The sequence below is a fragment of the Anguilla rostrata genome, chromosome 7 (genome assembly GCF_018555375.3).
Source record: "Anguilla rostrata isolate EN2019 chromosome 7, ASM1855537v3, whole genome shotgun sequence".
In the NCBI taxonomy this organism is placed as follows: Eukaryota; Metazoa; Chordata; class Actinopteri; order Anguilliformes; family Anguillidae; genus Anguilla; species Anguilla rostrata.
The window spans coordinates 21209217-21226702 of record NC_057939.1 but is presented as its reverse complement, the minus strand read 5'-3'; the positions used below and the strand labels follow the sequence as shown (position 1 = coordinate 21226702).

Sequence of the window (17486 nt, the reverse complement as noted above, 5' to 3'; positions counted from 1 at the left end):
GGAGGTTTTTTTCAGAGAACTCCGTAGATGTGTTAAAATATTCTCATGAGGATTTTACAAAAATTTTTCTATAGAAAAATAAACAGACCAGAAATCCTTGGCTCTCCTTCTGAAAATAAAACTACAATATAGTAACTATGCAATGGTTCGCTCAGTTATTGTAGTATATTTTAAGAGTTGCAATGAATTGCAAAAGTAGTGTGTGTAGTGAGTTTATAACTGGCTGACTACTTTCAATAAAAACAAATCAGATATAACAGACAAACATTTTCCCTTTCAGGAACTGCATTCCTTAGATTTTACGTTCATCCTGAAATCAGGAACAGATTTAATCCCTGGATCCAAGCTGATGCAACCTCATATCCTAATGAAAAATTCAAGAAATTGACAGGTACTTCCCCTATGCCTTTTCAATGGTAACACAAGGGGCCCTGGTGGACTTAAAACAACCTACTACAGTGCCCGCAGACCAAAACCAGTGGTGTGCCACCTCTGTGAGTTCCCAGTCATACAGTAGTTATGATATACTGTAACACAGACTTGAGTAGAGATGTCTATGCTATAGGACTACTCAACTCCAGATCCTGAAGACTGCAGTGTCTGCAGGTTTTTGCTCCAACCATGCACTACACCACCTGATTTCACCGATGAGCTCACGTCCTGGGCCAATGAGGCAAAATAATTAGTGAAATTAAATGGTAAGGTGCATGGTTGAAGCAAATACAGCACTTGCAAATACTGCGGCCCCAAGGACCTGGAGTTGAGTAGCTGTAAGGCAACATTTGTTTTCAACTTCGACTAACAATTAAATTCAATAAGAATTTTTTTCCTTCACATAATTTGGCGAGTTCAGCAATCAGTAAAACGTACTCAGCAGGGAGAGTCTGGGAAGAAAAAATAAACTGCTTTCATTTACATGGGATTCAAAGTTAAAGACGAGTGTTGATTATACACAGGCCTAAAAGCCTGTGCTCATGACAATCCATGTATACTGAATGACTTCAGCCCACCGAGGCAATCAATGAAATGATCAAAGGAGGTCAAACCTACCCAAACATTCCTATGCGTGCTGAACAGTTAACAGTTCTGAATGTATTATCCCATTCATAAACACATACACACATGCATGCACACAAACACACACACACGTACACACACACACACGTGTGCACACACACACACACACACACACACACACATACACACACAAATACAGCATGTTTTAGGTTGAGGAAACTTGAGATGCATTGTGCACCTGACTCATCATTCTCTGTGTACTTCCTCAACAGTAGGAGATGGACGACCTTGAAGCTAATTCATGCGCACACAGCACCACCTACTCCTCCTGATAGGTCAAAAGCCATGCTGAAACAGCCAATCACTGTTTATTTGCCCTGTTACCACTCATACTGCAGCTTTATCACTTATGCAAGGGAGGAGAAAATTATCTCTGTTTTTGTACTCCCAGATAATAGCATTTGACCTTTGAGGTGGTGGGTTAAAGTTTTCATGCAGGCTAATATATTGGTCATTTAAGCAGCAATGTGTCCTCCTCTGAGACAGGAATTACAGAACGCCTGCCTCCTCCTCTCCAGTCAAGCCGTAATCCACATCAGAAATGACACCCGATTGTAGAGAAGAATAACATATATCTTTGAATTGCTGCCTGTTAGCCTCACAGAACCACAGGACAAGTGATGGCCAAATTCATTCTCTGGACAGTTGAACCTGTGGACTGTACAGTAAGTTCCTCAAAAACACCATTACTCATCGATCATACAAAGGTTCATGCGACACCGAGACCTGGACAAACCTACAGCCAAACTCTGACAAGCCGCAGCTGTTGATCTTGCCTGTGAACCTATCTGAGCTGACGTTTTGTGGCAGCCATAATGTATTACACAATTACCAAGTAGAAAACCTGGAAACATATGAAGATTTGTTTCCTTGTTTTCTACATGGTAATTGTGTAATTTCCCCAGTTTATTACTGACAGTACTATAAATAAAATGCTTGGGTCATGAGTCATAGAACCTCTCTTTACTTTCGCTTTTATTTAGCCTTTTGAGATGTAAGATCACATGTGATTCGAATCTTCTTAACTGAACTTTCTAATGCTGATATAACAGTCACTACTGGTAACTGAAAGCAAAGAAGTTAAAGAGTAATTGCACTCACTATTTCAGCCTGGCTCCACCTACTACACAATCTTGAACAATGCATCCGGGGTTGGGTATCGATATTATTTAATTGTACATTTGAACAAAGAAATTCACAGATGTATTCATGAAAGTATTTTCACATATTTGCCACGTTATTTAATCCCTGGTCAAAGTTTATGGATGGAATTTATTTGTGAGATTGCTTCTCTAGAATAATCTTTTTAAATAAGTAAAAACATAACTAATCATTTTTGTGATCTACATTTTAAAGACTCTTGTTCTGTTTGTATCAGTGTCTTCCTTTGAGTCTTTTCTTGAATCCATTAATCACTGCCTAAAATGATTGTGAACTCATTTCATATTGAAATGTACACTGAAATATAGAACTCATGTGATCCAATGAAACTGCATAATTATATTTGAATTTTGAATACGACATGGTAAATTCTTTAAGACTAAAATTACACCATAATGCAATTATGGATTGTTATTTTTAAACAACTGTTATTATCAATGAAAAAAGCCCTTTTCCAGCTGGCAAAAAAACTTTTAATACTTGGATCCTTGCCTTTGAGAAACAAAGCTTTCAGATTCTAGGACAGAGGTTGGCAGTTCCAGTCCTGGGCAGCTGGTGTGTATGTAGGTTTCTGTTTCCACCGATTACCCTGGCTAATGAGCTATTTGGCTGTATATACCAACACTGATTCAGTATAGATTAGATCACAGTAAAACATTTCACATAGGGACACAAGAACAGTCTTTGGCTGTCATTCATGTGCTTATCAGGAAATGCAGCTAAAATGTCAGATGGCATAAATGTTAGGGCTAATGAAATAATTTATCCCTGAAGTTGGCATGAACATCAGATACAAATATGGCCCTTGCTGCCCATCTCTGTTTTAGGATGTTCATAAGAGGTATTAGGATATGTCCAAAGCCTCTCGCTGTGTTGTTGTGGTCTCTCCTGAAACTATCCAGCCTCTGGGCTATGGAGGAAAGTGTATGTCTGGAGCTTGTTAAAAATCTCTAGGGGAAAAATACCACTTGAATAACCTAAAGCAAAATGTTTTCCGTCTTACAGAGAAGGGACCTACCCTTAGATGGAAGTAGGCGCGGGCACCTGATCCAGGAAAACCATGCTGTTTTGTAAAGTCACTGGGAACCTAGGTATTGCGTGCAACATGCAATTGTACCCATACTTCCAGCCTACTCTGCATTACACTACACGATGTACCCATTTATTTGCTCTGCTGATGTCTGTGTCTAGGGCAACACAGATAGCTACATAGTTAAAGCTGCCAACTTCCTGTTTAAAAGTCCTGATTCCTAGAACTAGAATATGATTCTGGTGATCTGTTTCATGTTATATAGTAAGTTATATGACACCACAGTAAAAAATCATTTTGTAAATTGACAATGTCATGACCTTCTGTTTGGATTCTTATGATTGTTCAGAAAAGCTCTGCCAAAGATCTTCAAGGAGTCCCCAAAACCTTGCGTTTACTCCCTGTTATCTAGAGAGAAAAGCATAGCTGTAGCTGTATAATTCGTTAACCACCGACACATTCTGTAACACGGTTTTACAGCTGCATATTTGTTTTACCAGCTAAACGAAAGTACTTTGCCCAAGGGCACATCCTCATATCTCTGTAGGTTTCAAGCTATTTCCCCACCTGACTTCTCTAGTTGTTTATACTGAGGCTACATCTCAGAGGAGAATACTCCATCTCCATAGCCAGTCAGAGACACAGTGTTCCCTCTCCAGGGAAAGGCTGAGCTGTACTCGGAATGTGCCAACAACGCCAACGCAGCTTTCATCGTTAATCAATAAATATTCCAAGTACCAGTCCAACTGGAATACTACAGCCCAGTATCTGCGATTATCCGCGAGTCCGAGAAATGGCATGGCGCACTGCCTGATAATCAGTCACTGCTAATAATTCTAGCTGAACTTATTCGGTTAGTAGTTTGTAATTGCACCAAAACAAGAGCTATTGTGATAGGGTTAATCAGGAATGTGAGCTATGGTGACAACTATTTCCCCTGGAATACATTGATTGTAGAGAGAGTCACCCAGTTTGCATTCTCCTACATAAACACACACATACACACACGCACATGCACACACATGCCTGTTCACATGTAAACACACAAAGATGTACATGCACACACACGCACGTGCATACGCACGCACATGCACACGCATGTGCGCGCACAAGCACATACGCACACAAACACACACAACCATTCACGTGCCAAAAAGATCAATTATTTTCTCCTGCACAAATTCCTTATCACCGCATGCTACTGTACCTTTAGAAATGTTTCCTCAAAGTACCGTATCAATTTTCTGATTCTCTTCCTTGAGGATATTTGAACTCTGCCACAGTACCTCGTGCTGTTATTTGAAATATGGTTGTGATACTACACTAAGGCAGCCCCTCCTGTGGCTGAAACCACCTGCTGCTTGCACACAGACAAAATTCAGAGAAAACTCGATTTCGGGTTGCATCAATCACACGGTCCATACCTGTGTTCTCAGGAGAATGAAGAATGATCTCATTTCCATGGGAATTCAGTGGGTTCCTAAGATCCAGATTCCAACAAAACAGAGTTCTGCAGCGCTCCCCCAGAGCTCACCGTGCAGCCGGAGAACAAAGCAAGCAGCCGCCCAGGCAAGAATGAACCAACAAGCTTATTCCCAAGTACGCGATAAGTACAAAAGACACTGGGGATGTCCATATTTGGCCAGCTAACATTTATTATCTTCCTGGTTCTGTTCTGTTTATTTGGCCTCACATGGGAATTTATTACGCCGTTTCCCTTTGCATAAACCTTTGCCATCCTTCAAAAAATGCTTACCTTACTAATGGCAATGCATGTCACAACTTTAGGACAGGAAGCACATTGACATATTATCCTAATCCCAGCCAGGCATGGCTCCAGATGCACTTTGTCCCATTCATATAAAAACCGCAACTCAGTTCTGGGAGGGAGAAGTCCTTGTCTCACCGCATTATTGCTTTTAATCCGCCAACTTTTTTCCACATTTCACACATGATAAATTCCTTAAGAAGGCTATCATGACATGTTGTTTTTGGGGGCTGCTCTTCAAGTTTCCATCTCCTCTGTGACGTCAGCCACACGTGTATATCTACCCGCCGTTCGCCGTTATATTTAGAATAAGCACGCAGAATAACAGGCACGAAGAACTGGAATTTTATAACAACAATTGAAACTTGGCCGTCTTATCACCTTCCCCCTGTGGGAATTAAGAACTGAAAAGCAAATGCACTGCTGTGTCGGGGGTGGAGGTGGAATGGGGGGGGGTGGGAGGATTCCAAGGGCCCTCAGAAAATATTATAACATAGGATTTTCTGGAGTGGCCTGGGGTGTGAGAGCTTTTCATGGGACCTACAATCCCTGATGGCGCCTCTGAACACAAGAAAGACAAAGCACTCCAACTAGTTAATTAAAATAAAGAAGAGTTTGAAATCTCAGTGTCAGGATCCTTTGACTGAAAATAGACATTCATGACCTGTGGTGGGCACTGCAGTCAGCAGCAATCTTTTTCCATTGCTGGTGGCTGCAATTACAGTATAATAGCAACCACACAGATGTTGCTTTGCTATATCTTCCTATCACCAAGTCATGGTTAGTGAAATGGTCTTCAAGGCTCAGCTCAAATCAAACCTTTGACCTCTCTATTCCTCGATGCACTGAATTTTCTCTCTCAAAATAAGAGAGGAAGAAAATACCAAGAACACAGAAGCAGTTCCATGGTATGTGTGTCTAATGCAGGGACTGAGGGCAAGTCTCCTTAGTAATTTAGTCTTGGCTCCAATATCAAAACAGAATATCCATGACAAATTAAGTTTACGCAGAATGTAATATACAGCAAATATCTGAAATTTCGGGAATAATCATTAGCAGCACTCGAAACAGAGACTTGATGAGTAACCTTAAACCATAAAAAATGATTTTTGAAAAATGCATGCATCACCATCAGATACTCTCCCAATCAAAAGACACCGCCAACCAATGTTCTGTACCGATCACACATGCCACCAACAGCACACTAGGCCAGCCAACATACACCACTAGCAAATGCACTCTGTGAGCGCATTCAACACACATGACCAACTGAACTACTGTAAACAATGTTTTAACAAATGTGCTTTATTGCCATTATACCATTCAACAAAAACAATAAGTAAACGTACCATGCCAGGTGGCACGTTACATATTTAAATTCTTGGTAATCATTGGTCACAAAATCATGGAGACACAAGACTTGTATTGTCATTATTTTTTAGTCATCAAGGACCTCAGTATGATTGCGTGAGAACTGAAGAATAAAGCATAAAAAAGCATAAAGCATAGAAATTGCACGAAAATGACCGCTCATGAAAATGAATCAAAGCACACTCCTTTGTTGTACAGTGTATATTTTTAAATGAAATTATTTAAATATATACAGCAATCAACATATATTTCATTTTACACTTATTTTCTTCTCCGCCGCCCTCCCCTGGCGTAATCCACCGAACACAAAAGGCGGGAAAAGGTTTTCAATCACAGCGTAGGCCGCGCTCATTCACGGCGCATTGTGCTTCCGTTCCTCGCTTCGGCTCGGCCTTGTCCCGGCGAGAGAGCGGCGAAGCTAATCACCATGCCACTGATGATAGATTACAGCCTGCTTTCTGAAGGGAAACCGATCAAAGGAACGCTAACCTGATTCCTGTGCGGGGCGGGCACAAAAAAACGGCCGCCGCGCCACAATCACGGGCCATCAGGTGCCCCGCCGGCGGGCAATTCAGACGGCTGCCCTTCGTGCCGCCCGCGGCAGGAAGGAGCTGGAAATGCCCGAGCGGAACCCTCCCGGCAACCGGAGACACCCTCTGAAGTCTTTTCAATCACCGCACCTCTACATAATGGCATGCAGATCAGCGCACGGGGGAATGGCATTTTATAATTGCAATGTCATGTAGTGCATTTTATATCTGAAAACAGATTATACAATGCATTCTGACTCGTTTTCCCCTTGTGAATTTGAAAGGTATAATGATTAAAAAACGGGTCTAAAAGAGTTCTCATACTTTCTTTTATTTGTGTGTTTAACGGCATGTGGCAGTTTTATCACTGAATGATTCTGCAATATCTGTGTTGAAGATGCATGCGTAAGTTTCCCGCGAAACACTGGGAACTGTGGCGGCCTGGGCTATGTAACCGCATACGAGGTTTAGCACAGGATAGTGCTGGAAGTCTGTTGATCTGCAGGACGCTTGCTCTCGTGGGAATGTTTCCGAGCGGTGTCAAAGCCGATCAGAGATGGCACTGCAAACTTTTTCTCAGCACAAAATGAAAGAAGGAGATTTTAGTGTTTAAGTTTGGAATGTGGAACAGCCCTGATAGTGGTGAAACCGCCATATATAGCAATGAGGAATCTTAGGATCAGGCATGCGAGTGGTAACAGCTAAGCTACTATCTGACCTTCCCACATCACAGATAAGCCATCCACACTGTGGTATGCAGCATCAGTAAAAACAGAAATGCAAAAGCCTTTCCACCACTTCCAGGCCTTATGGAAACAGCACTCTTCACAATCTGTTAGGTTACAAATGCAACTTGATACCCCAAGTATTTCTGAGATTGAACATACCTTTTTAATTTTTTGTTGCCCTGTATGTTTTATGCCATATATGTTTTGTTGCCCTGTATATTTTGATGCCCCATGCAGACAGTGTGTGTTTCGCCACAGCCGAGGACCTAATCAATACAAATACCAAACTAGCACCACACTGTCTTGTTTAACCATTCTGACATCTCTAAACTGAGCTTTTTTCTTTTTTTAATCACTGTTCGAAAATCTGATACCGAAAACAAAGAACATAACAATCACCATCCCACAAAACATGACACGTTTAAAAAATACTGTGGAGCATTCTGGTTAGACTGCTTTTTGGTTGTGAGATGCTGTGTTCCTCAACATGTTCTGTCAAAAAAAAAACATTCCAAGCATGTCATATTCACAACCCATTTGAAACATCCCCTGATGGCTATCATGTAGCCATGTAAACACATCATGGAGGATTTGTGTCTATAGAATATTCCATATATAAACACCGCAATGCCAGATTTGTTGACCATTGCTGACTTCTCTGATAAAATGACTATGAATAACCATACACAATTCAAACTATTGAAGTTTAAGTCGAATAACACAACTGAAGAAAGCATTCTTAAACTTCTCCTGAAATTTTCCATCATCCTTAAAAATAACACTTAAGAGACCCAGGAGACCAGAAAAACATACTTGGGGCATTTACCCCAAATTTCTGGGAATGTTCCAGGAAGCAGAAATTGTCATTTGGGAAAATGCCTCTAACATCATACAGAAACATCTTCAACAGCTTAGCAAAACAAGGTTGGGGTAAATGTCATGCCAGCTGAGTCAATTCAGAAAATTACATTAATTTCATGAACTGAAAAATGCCCAAAATGATCTATGCAGATTTTTGTCATTCCCAGAGCCAAACGAATTGAAATGGAGTCGAAACAAAATATACTCCAAATTGCAAATAGACTACAAATTTGATTGCCTATACATTCCATCATTGCTTTCATGTTGCTCCTTACCGGCACCACAAATCTCGCCCAGGATCCTCGTTCCATGTACCGCACCTAAAGGCTTCCTTTGAATAAGTCACACCTTATGGAAAGAGGGACAACTGAGAATATGGGGGGCTCTCTCTGGTATGAACATCCTGCTCCATGCTCACCAGATAGTGGAACCACATGACCAACACTCAGCCAATAGGGATCGTTCCCACTCAAGTGGTGAAAAAGGATGCTTACCAGCCCCATGATGCTTGCCAGCCCCAGGTTTCCTTAACAGGGCACCCCACTGCATCAGACTCTACTGTAACGACCCCCGGGGCCACTCTGTGTAAAAACACTGTCCCAGAACTGCGTGATTTACAGTGTGTGACTCTTCTGTTCAACATTACGGGTTATCACAACAACCCCGAGAGTGTATACTCATCTCAACAATCCACACTACAGTACCAGGAAACACCAAACCTGTCTTTGAGACGATACACAAACTCAGGCAGGAACATAAACACACGTTGCCCTAACAAGGCTAAATAGTGAGCAATAAACAACACAGAAAAAAAATCTCACGCAACAAATCTTGTGGCGGCAGTCTTGAAAAAGAAAACAAAAACAGTCCCGGACATGAATTACACACAATCACGCTCCCGCTCCCGCTTTTATGTTCCTCTGAAGCAGCGCTTTGTACTCTTTATGGCAGTGCGAAACGGTCAGCCAGTGTGCTGAGTTCTGAGAACTTCCAAGAATCTCTCAATGCTGCCAGGTCTTAATGGCAGGCACACAAAGCACACGCACACGCACACACACACACACACACACACACACGCACACGCATCGAGACACACTTTCCCAACTGTGAGCGCGTGCTCTGCTCTATTGTTGTGGAAAGGACACTTGTGCTCAGTGAAGTTTACCTCATAAATCGTTAAAGGCTTTTGTAACTGCTCCATAGCGGGAGGGAACACTCTGCTCTGGCTGGTCTGAAGAGTGCTGGCAGCTCAGCCTCCCCGTCTCGCAGACACAGACGCAGCTCGCGGAGCCCACGAAGACCAAACCCTCCGTCACCCCTGCCCGTACCCCCGTACAGCGCATCCCCGTCCCCCTGTACTTACCCCATGGCTGCAGAGCGAGCTGGGAGCTTTCCGCCCGCTGCAGTTGCTGCCGCTGCCCCTGCTCTCGGATTAGAAATAGCCTGTTGCGAGTTCTCTCTCTTTCCCCCCCCCCACCTCCCCCCCTCCAACCCTTTTGTCAAACTTTTTTTCTCTCTGGCTCCAAACTGGATGCTGCCGAAGCAGGATGAAGATGTTTGTTAATGTCCTTTTTTGGGGGCAAGAAGGGGACGGAGAGAGATTTTTAATTGCTCCCGCTGCCATGGGAGGGACCTTAGCAGACACACCCCCTACCCCACCCCCCCGTAGCAGCAATAGCTGACCATACAGATTGGAAAGGAGGGCTCCACCATATTAGTTTTCAGGTTTAGTCAGTGAGGGACAAGGCCACAGACCTAGCCCTGTGCCCTGCCTCGCCCCGCCCCGCCACGCCCCACACCATCCTGTCTGGCTCCCCACCACCCTGTCCAGTTCCCCAGGTTAATGACACTGAGCCCAAAGGTGGAACTCTCCTTACCTTTCAGTGTAAACTAACAGGGAATGAAACACACAACCTTCTGGCATTCGGAACACTCCGTTCAGCAAGTCGTCTGTAAATGGTCCATCCTTGGCCATGTCCTGCACTACAGACGTGTGATCTTGAAGTTCAACTGATCCTAGAAACATGGCTCAACAGGCAGAGGGGTCACCAACGTGAGGAGCAAGATAGTGTCACATTACATACGTGCACTTCCTTATCATGCTAGGATTCAATTACAGAGAATGCAACCTGTCACTGTTTAACAGCAAAAGCTTCTTCAGGTGAACGATTCTGTAACAGAACAAAATTACACTGAATTCACGTGGCACAGAAATTTCCAAAGCTTGTCTAAAAGAGCACTAGAGGTGATTTCAGACACACCTAGGGGCACAAGATAAGGAGTAAGGGGACTTGCTGCAGGAAGCTGTTGTTTTCTGTGTAAAAAAAGAGATAATAATAAAACATTACGTGATCATATTTACCAGATAATTAGACTCAGGTTTAAACCCATCAAACAAAACTTAATTTAGTGAGGTTTATTGCAAGGCCAGACACAGGCAATACACAAAGGAATGAGTATCCCAGAAGAGAGCACAGCACATAAGCAGGACACTGTAAGACACCAGGCTGGTTTAAATCAGTTTTTCCATTACCTTACTGCCATACTAACCCCGGTCAGCTCAGCCCGCGAGCGTTTCTTACCGGTGAGCCTACATTCTACACACACACACACACACACACACACACGCATACTGATCATGGTCAGCTCGGTCCGTGGGTGTTTCTTACCGGTGAGCCTACATTCTACACACACACACACACACACACACGCATACTGATCATGGTCAGCTCGGTCCATGGGTGTTTGTTAACAGTGAGCCTACATTCTACACACACACACACACACACACTGACCATGGTCAGCTAGGCCCACGGGTGCTTGTTTATGATGAGATCTGAGCAGAGGTGGGAGAACTGCATAGCTGCTTTGCCTCCCTCAGTGTCGGCAGTGAATATTGAGGACTTTACTCACGCAGGTAAGGGGGACTGGAACACTCTGCACCTGGCGATTACGGCAAACAACAAGGCAGGCATACAAAATAGCATTAAAGGGGAGAACGTTCTCGATCATACAATTACTTGGCGGTATTTTCACCAGAATGAAAAATTTTGTAATGTTTCCAACAAAGAATGCTGCAAACACGGGAAACAGGCTCAAAGGTTTCAAGGAAGGAAATTTAAGTGCCACTAGTGCTAAGGATTGTTGATTGCCCTAGTGCTAAAATGTCTTTTACTTATTTGTCTATGAGCATGTTTAAAATGTCTTTCAAAAGGGATCCTTGAAAGCTTTGTGGCTGTTGGGAGAGAGAAGGGGAGATACCGCCATAGCATGATGGGCGTCGCCGCAGTGACTGCAGTGCAGCGATGGAACAGGAAAGCAGCATGTGGGTCAGATGTGGTCCCTGTATGTGCAGGTGTGAGAGTGAAGGGGGTGAGAGTGAACCGGTGTGTGTGTGTGTGCCTGCGTGTGTGTGTGGCGGGTGTAAAGAAAATGAAGATTCCTACATTCCACATACGCACACATAAACACACACATGCAGCTGCAAGCAAAGAATCCTTTTATAGCTACCATTAGCCAGATAAATGAAAATGGTGATGGGCCAACTTCCAATGTTCCATCTGGCTCAGCTAAACTGGTAGCACAACATTAAAGGCAGACTATGCAGGTTTTTTACTTGAAAATATTATAAAATAATCATGCTAAGGCGTATATAAATATGATGTACTGGCAATGTATGTCTTAGTTTAGCCAAATTTGAACACCTTTTACCTGTATTTGTTATTCTAAAATGTGTTCGGTACTCCTTTCTGTGTGGGGAAAGGTGGGTGTAGTAACAGAGCCTGTAGTTTGGGATCAGATTCCAGAAGTGTTTGTTGCTTGTTAGCTGCTGCAATGACGGATGCTAAGAAACTTAGATACAGCGAAGCAAAAAGACAAGCTTGCAGGGCTTGTTCAATAACTAGAGTCAACCTTGGAATTGCTTTTCCTTGGTGTCATCAGCTGAAGTTCGCCAAGGGGGTGAAAAGTGACCTGTTTTCTGTTGCACCTGTAAGTAAGGTTACTTTCAGCTAGCTAGTTTCTTTAGGCAACTAGATGCCCAAGGTTGGGTAGCTTTTCTATTGAATTCTGTTCTCCCAACAAGATATCTACACCCTATGAGAACTGCCGTTACTGTTTATAGTTAACTTATAACTAGCTCGGTAATTCACCAGCATTTCTTTCAGTCGGGAACTGAATTGATACAGTATGCATACTATCTAGCTATGTGTAGCCAACTTCACTAACAAAGCTACCAAAGTTGCAAAGTTGCAAACAAAGACTCCCATGGACTCATCATGGTTCACTGATGATAAAACACAGCATAACTGCTTAGTCATCGGTTGTTCACCTGCATTTATTTCAGTCACTTATTTCTAACTCTATACCTCAAGAATATAACAAAGTAATATTACATGACATTTTTTTTGTCAGCGGCTTTATTCAAAGCGACGCATAGGATGTTGGAACAACTACAGAACACAGATCAGATAAGGTCGCTACAATTCTCATAAAGTACCAGCTATCCATAGCCTTGAATATATACATATTATGTGGTATATTTGTATAGGATACAGATAGCACTATGGCCTGCTAATGTTACTTATTCCACACACAATTCCGTGTTTACATCCCAGTTCTAACTAAATGTCCAGAATAGCTAAATCCTGAACAAGGAAAATTCAAAATAGCTGCACTACAGAGTAGCTATCATACAGGGTTCTGTGTGGCAAGACTGATGTGTGTGGTACTCTGGACGAACCCTTTCGAACTGAAAACACCAGTCACCAGGATATTGGCCATTTCCATTGGAAAGATGGTGGACCAGAAGTATGGCCCCTTACTTTGATGTGCACAGACCACTTGAAATACCTTTTTTCTCCATTAATAGAGGACTCTCTTTTCCGTATACAGACATGGGTTTTTAGTGGGTGCCACACAGGAGTTTATGCGACAAGGATGCCTTACTCCAAACAATCTGTGTCCGTTATCAGGACATAAGTAAGGAAATAGAGATTGTTGTTCCTGCTGGGTGGTACTTCCAGAGCGCTAATCCTTGATGAAAGCGATGAACTTTACCAGAATCGAATTCTGATTTGCCCCTGCTGTCAGTGGCAGGCTGAAGCCAATCAGGGGCTGGCAGCACATGCTCTGAACTATTCTGCCCTCTCCCAAGTTGATGGAAAACACTGTAGCAACAGGGGCAGGAATACAAACATGAGTGGTATACACATTACAATTTGTGGAAAAAATTAGGGGCTAAAATTAGTTACAGTACATCGGTTTTTTGCCGTTGCCTTCTTACGTAATAAAATGACTGAGTTGATGTTGCCTTCAGAATCTGAGTGCAATTGCAGATTTCCATGTGTAAGGATGACCTAGCCCACATGTCCATTGTATTCACAAGAGCGGCAGGGCTTGGCAGTGTAATTATAATCAAGCCTTAAAAGTATGCACGGTCAGGACAGCCCAAACCATTCATTACACCGCCAGCATAGCCAGAATTATTAATAAGCAGTAGTTGGGCCTGCGTAGAACTAGAATTACAGTGCAGTCTATAAGTATTTGGACAGTGACACATTTTTTGTTGTTTTGGCACCGTGTTCCAACAAATTGCATTTGAAATGAAATAAAGGGGATAAAGTGCAGACTGTCAGCTTTAAATTTGGGATATATATATCCAAATTAGGTAAACCATATAGGACTGCAGGTCCCCCAATTTTTGTGCATAGGTGAGCATTCACAAATGGGTGTGATGGTTCAGCCAAGATAAATGGGTGGGCTAGGATATTATTTAAGTGGTAGCCACCCGCCCATGACTACAACAGTGCATCACACCACAGATTACTGTACCCCCATCCATTTTACTTAGTGTCGCATCACCCTCTGTGCACCTAAAAATAAGGAAGAGTTTTTCTGAGCTGCAGCACCAATAAGCCATCTGGTCTCTGCCATGTTCCCTTACAGTGCTCTTTACCACAGAGTCCTTTTCTGTCCCCATATTCACCCCACTGCAATTGCCAGAAGTTGAGTACATGTGAGCCGCCCCCCCCCCCCCCAATGATCGCTGGCATTTTCCACTCAGTGTTTTTGTGGCCTGGTGGGAGATGGCATTGGCTTGTGGGACACTGAGGCTCTGTTTGTGCCAGTTGGATAATTGTCGGGTAGTTACCCTGTAATTGGTCAGGGAGACACCAGGACTCTGTTCCGGACTTGCCTCGTTTTCACTGGTTGGGGCGTATTCTTCGTGCAGACCAGTGGAAACCAGAATAGGTGGTTTGGGTTTGTAGCGCGGGCCGTTTCGCTCGCAAACATGCCCGGTACGCTAACGACGCGGAGACTGCAGCGTTTGCTGTGGGGAGCCTACACAAACATGCCGTATCCATTTGGCACGCGCTCCCATAACAGATCCAGACAAAACAGCCCAAGCAGTTTGAATGGTGAGCCGTTCTGGGGGAAACCATGCAGGGAATGCACAAAATAACAAAAATGAAATCAGGGTCTTTGAGTCTGATCTCTCTATAATAGGATTACGAGACTGTTAACTCTTATGGTGCTGTGATACCTATGGTACATATGCGGGCTTCATCACATCCACCTGTGGGGTCCTTTAGGTGTCTCTGAGCAGGAGGCTACAATCTATCTTTACCGTGTATTATTAATATTAACACACAGCTCATAAAGAGCTGGCTAATTTAATTGCAACAGTACACCTTGTGTGGACACTCGCCTTGTGTTGGATAGGATCCCAAAGCACTTTGCGACCATTCTTTTGCGAAGGGTCACTGTGCAAAACTGCCTTGACAGACAGTTTGATGCTTTCAATAAAGGCAGGCTGTAAGCAACTCTGAGCCTGGCTTTCTTCCCATGCCAAATATGGCTTATCTAACCGGGCAGCCTATGTCATGGATTCACTCAACTCCACTGCTAATTTATGTTCCGGTTGCTTACTTTGAGAGGCCCATGAATCCAGGACTGTTGCGCCCCGCGGAACAGATCTTGTCTGACGGTACAGTAAACAGGAGAAGAGGAAAACGACCGCCGCTTTGTCCTTTTGGAGTCTCAGCCGCCGGGCTCACCTGCCTTGTCGCGGCCGCGACTGCGGCCGGCAGGATCGCGCAAATCCCGCGAGCGAATGTGCGCTATCCCTCTCTCTCTGCTCTGTAATCAGGAAGTCATTAAGAAGTCTGGACGAGAAACAGATCCGTGGTCTTTGCGGACGGTGAGAGCTAGGCTGAGGCGAGATAGCATCGGTCGCGGTTGGGGGAGCAGAATAACACAGACTAAATGTGATTTATTGCCATCTTCACAGAAATGGTCTCCGATGCACGGATAATTAACTGATCGCCACGTTAACTGAAGGGTGAAAAGAGCAACCGCGAGGGGTGGAATTGAAGGGGGTGCCGGGGAGTTGGTGAATCTGTGACTGTGATTTCCGACGACAGAGACTTTCATCTGTACTTTAATCTCCAATCCTTTAATTTGGTCCTTTTTAATTCGCTTCAACATGCAGTTTTTGATGTGTATGAAAAGGTCGTCTCATATTCATCAGACCAGTGCAAAACAGGATGCAGCTTAGTAAAAAGTTATTTTTTTGATTTCCATCTTTTGATTTCCATCTCATTCAGTGGCTGTCTGCTGGTTTTCTCTGATACATCTGTTTAGCATTTAAAACGTTGGTCAGCTGCAACAAGCTTCAAACGGACGGGGATCACCATAAGGACATGTGGCTGTGCATTTTAAATTCATGGATAAAGTTATTGGGTCGTTCTCCTGGGGGTTTTCTAGGTATAAAATACAACATATCTCGCAGGTTTGGGGCCAGGTGAGAGAAATGTCCATATTGTTCTATGTAGACTCAATTAGTGACTTAATTATTTCAAGACTTACTTATTTCAATTAGTGAATTCAGTTAATTTCCAGAATTGAGTGAATTGAAATTGAAGTATCCCCAAGCCTGATGTTTCCAGATATTTAGTGATGCAGACAGTACAACCAAAAGACCAACATTATAATCAATCAGTCCTGCAAGCACTCTACAGAGCCTGTTCATGTTATTTTCCCTCTGAAAAAAATAATGCTATTCTATTCTGTTCTATTCGATCTTATTCTATTCTATAAGCAGAAAAAAGCTCATCAAAAACCAGAATGAACAAACTAACATGACAGAACAATTACATCATAGCCTTTTGTTTGCTTTGTCAAATGACCTTTGATCAGCTGAGCAGTGCTTCGGTGGATATTGTGGTAAGATGAGTTGCTCCGAGTTGAATGATTCAGAATGCTGTGTTCTCTCTGTGGTGTGGTTCACTAAATCGGAGGGGACAGTTTTGTGACCCATTTGCAGCATAGTAGCCAGTAGCATCTTAAGCTTGAGTTTGCCTGTCATCAACAACCATCCCCTTTACATTATATTAGAATCACTTAGCAGACACTCTTATCCAGAGTGACAAACAGAACTCCCAGGAATACAAACATGCAGATTTCCACAGATTCTAACAAACAACAATATGTACTGTAACTAAAGAAAGTACCACTGGATTACCAATTTATTCAGCTACAACTATAACATTATTCAAAGGGAAATCCAACAAAAGGAAGAGAAAGAGATGATAAATTTTATGATTTTGTGACAACTTCTGCTTTAAACTACTGAATTATCTTATTTATTTATCTTGATTTGATGTTCGTATAAGCACCAGCTACAGCTGTGGACTGCAAGCTTACCCATAAGATTTTACAGTGCTCAAGAACAGGAGAAAACCAACGTAGTTTATAAATCTGTCAGAAAACTAAAACTAATTGGTTGGAACAAAAACCAGCACGCAGACTAGCCCTCCAGGACCGGAGTTGTGCACCCCTGGCCTTAGAGGATGTGCCTGACTGGGCCCACAGATCATTATTCAGGTGTGCTTCGGAGGTGTTGATGAGCAGTCCGCTGGGATAGTGCCTGACTGCTGTGAGTGTGGGTGTGTGTGCGT

The 17486-nt window shown here is 43.0% G+C and overlaps 1 protein-coding gene across 3 annotated transcripts in view; it reads right to left on the bottom strand.

Moving 5' to 3' along the window:
* The window catches only part of pde5ab (phosphodiesterase 5A, cGMP-specific, b), a 56393-nt gene extending 46363 nt beyond the window's left edge, over positions 1 to 10030 (bottom strand). The window contains exon 1 of one of the 3 annotated variants that reach the window (XM_064343627.1): positions 9890 to 10030. In XM_064343627.1, the coding sequence (XP_064199697.1) occupies positions 9890 to 9894 (5 nt within the window). In that variant the 5' untranslated portion in view covers positions 9895 to 10030. Of the gene's footprint in view, positions 1 to 4692; positions 4844 to 8801; positions 8933 to 9889 lie in introns of those variants that run through there. The other 2 variants (XM_064343629.1, XM_064343628.1) reach the window with 2 other exon arrangements.
* Positions 10031 to 17486: the final 7456 nt, after the last annotated feature.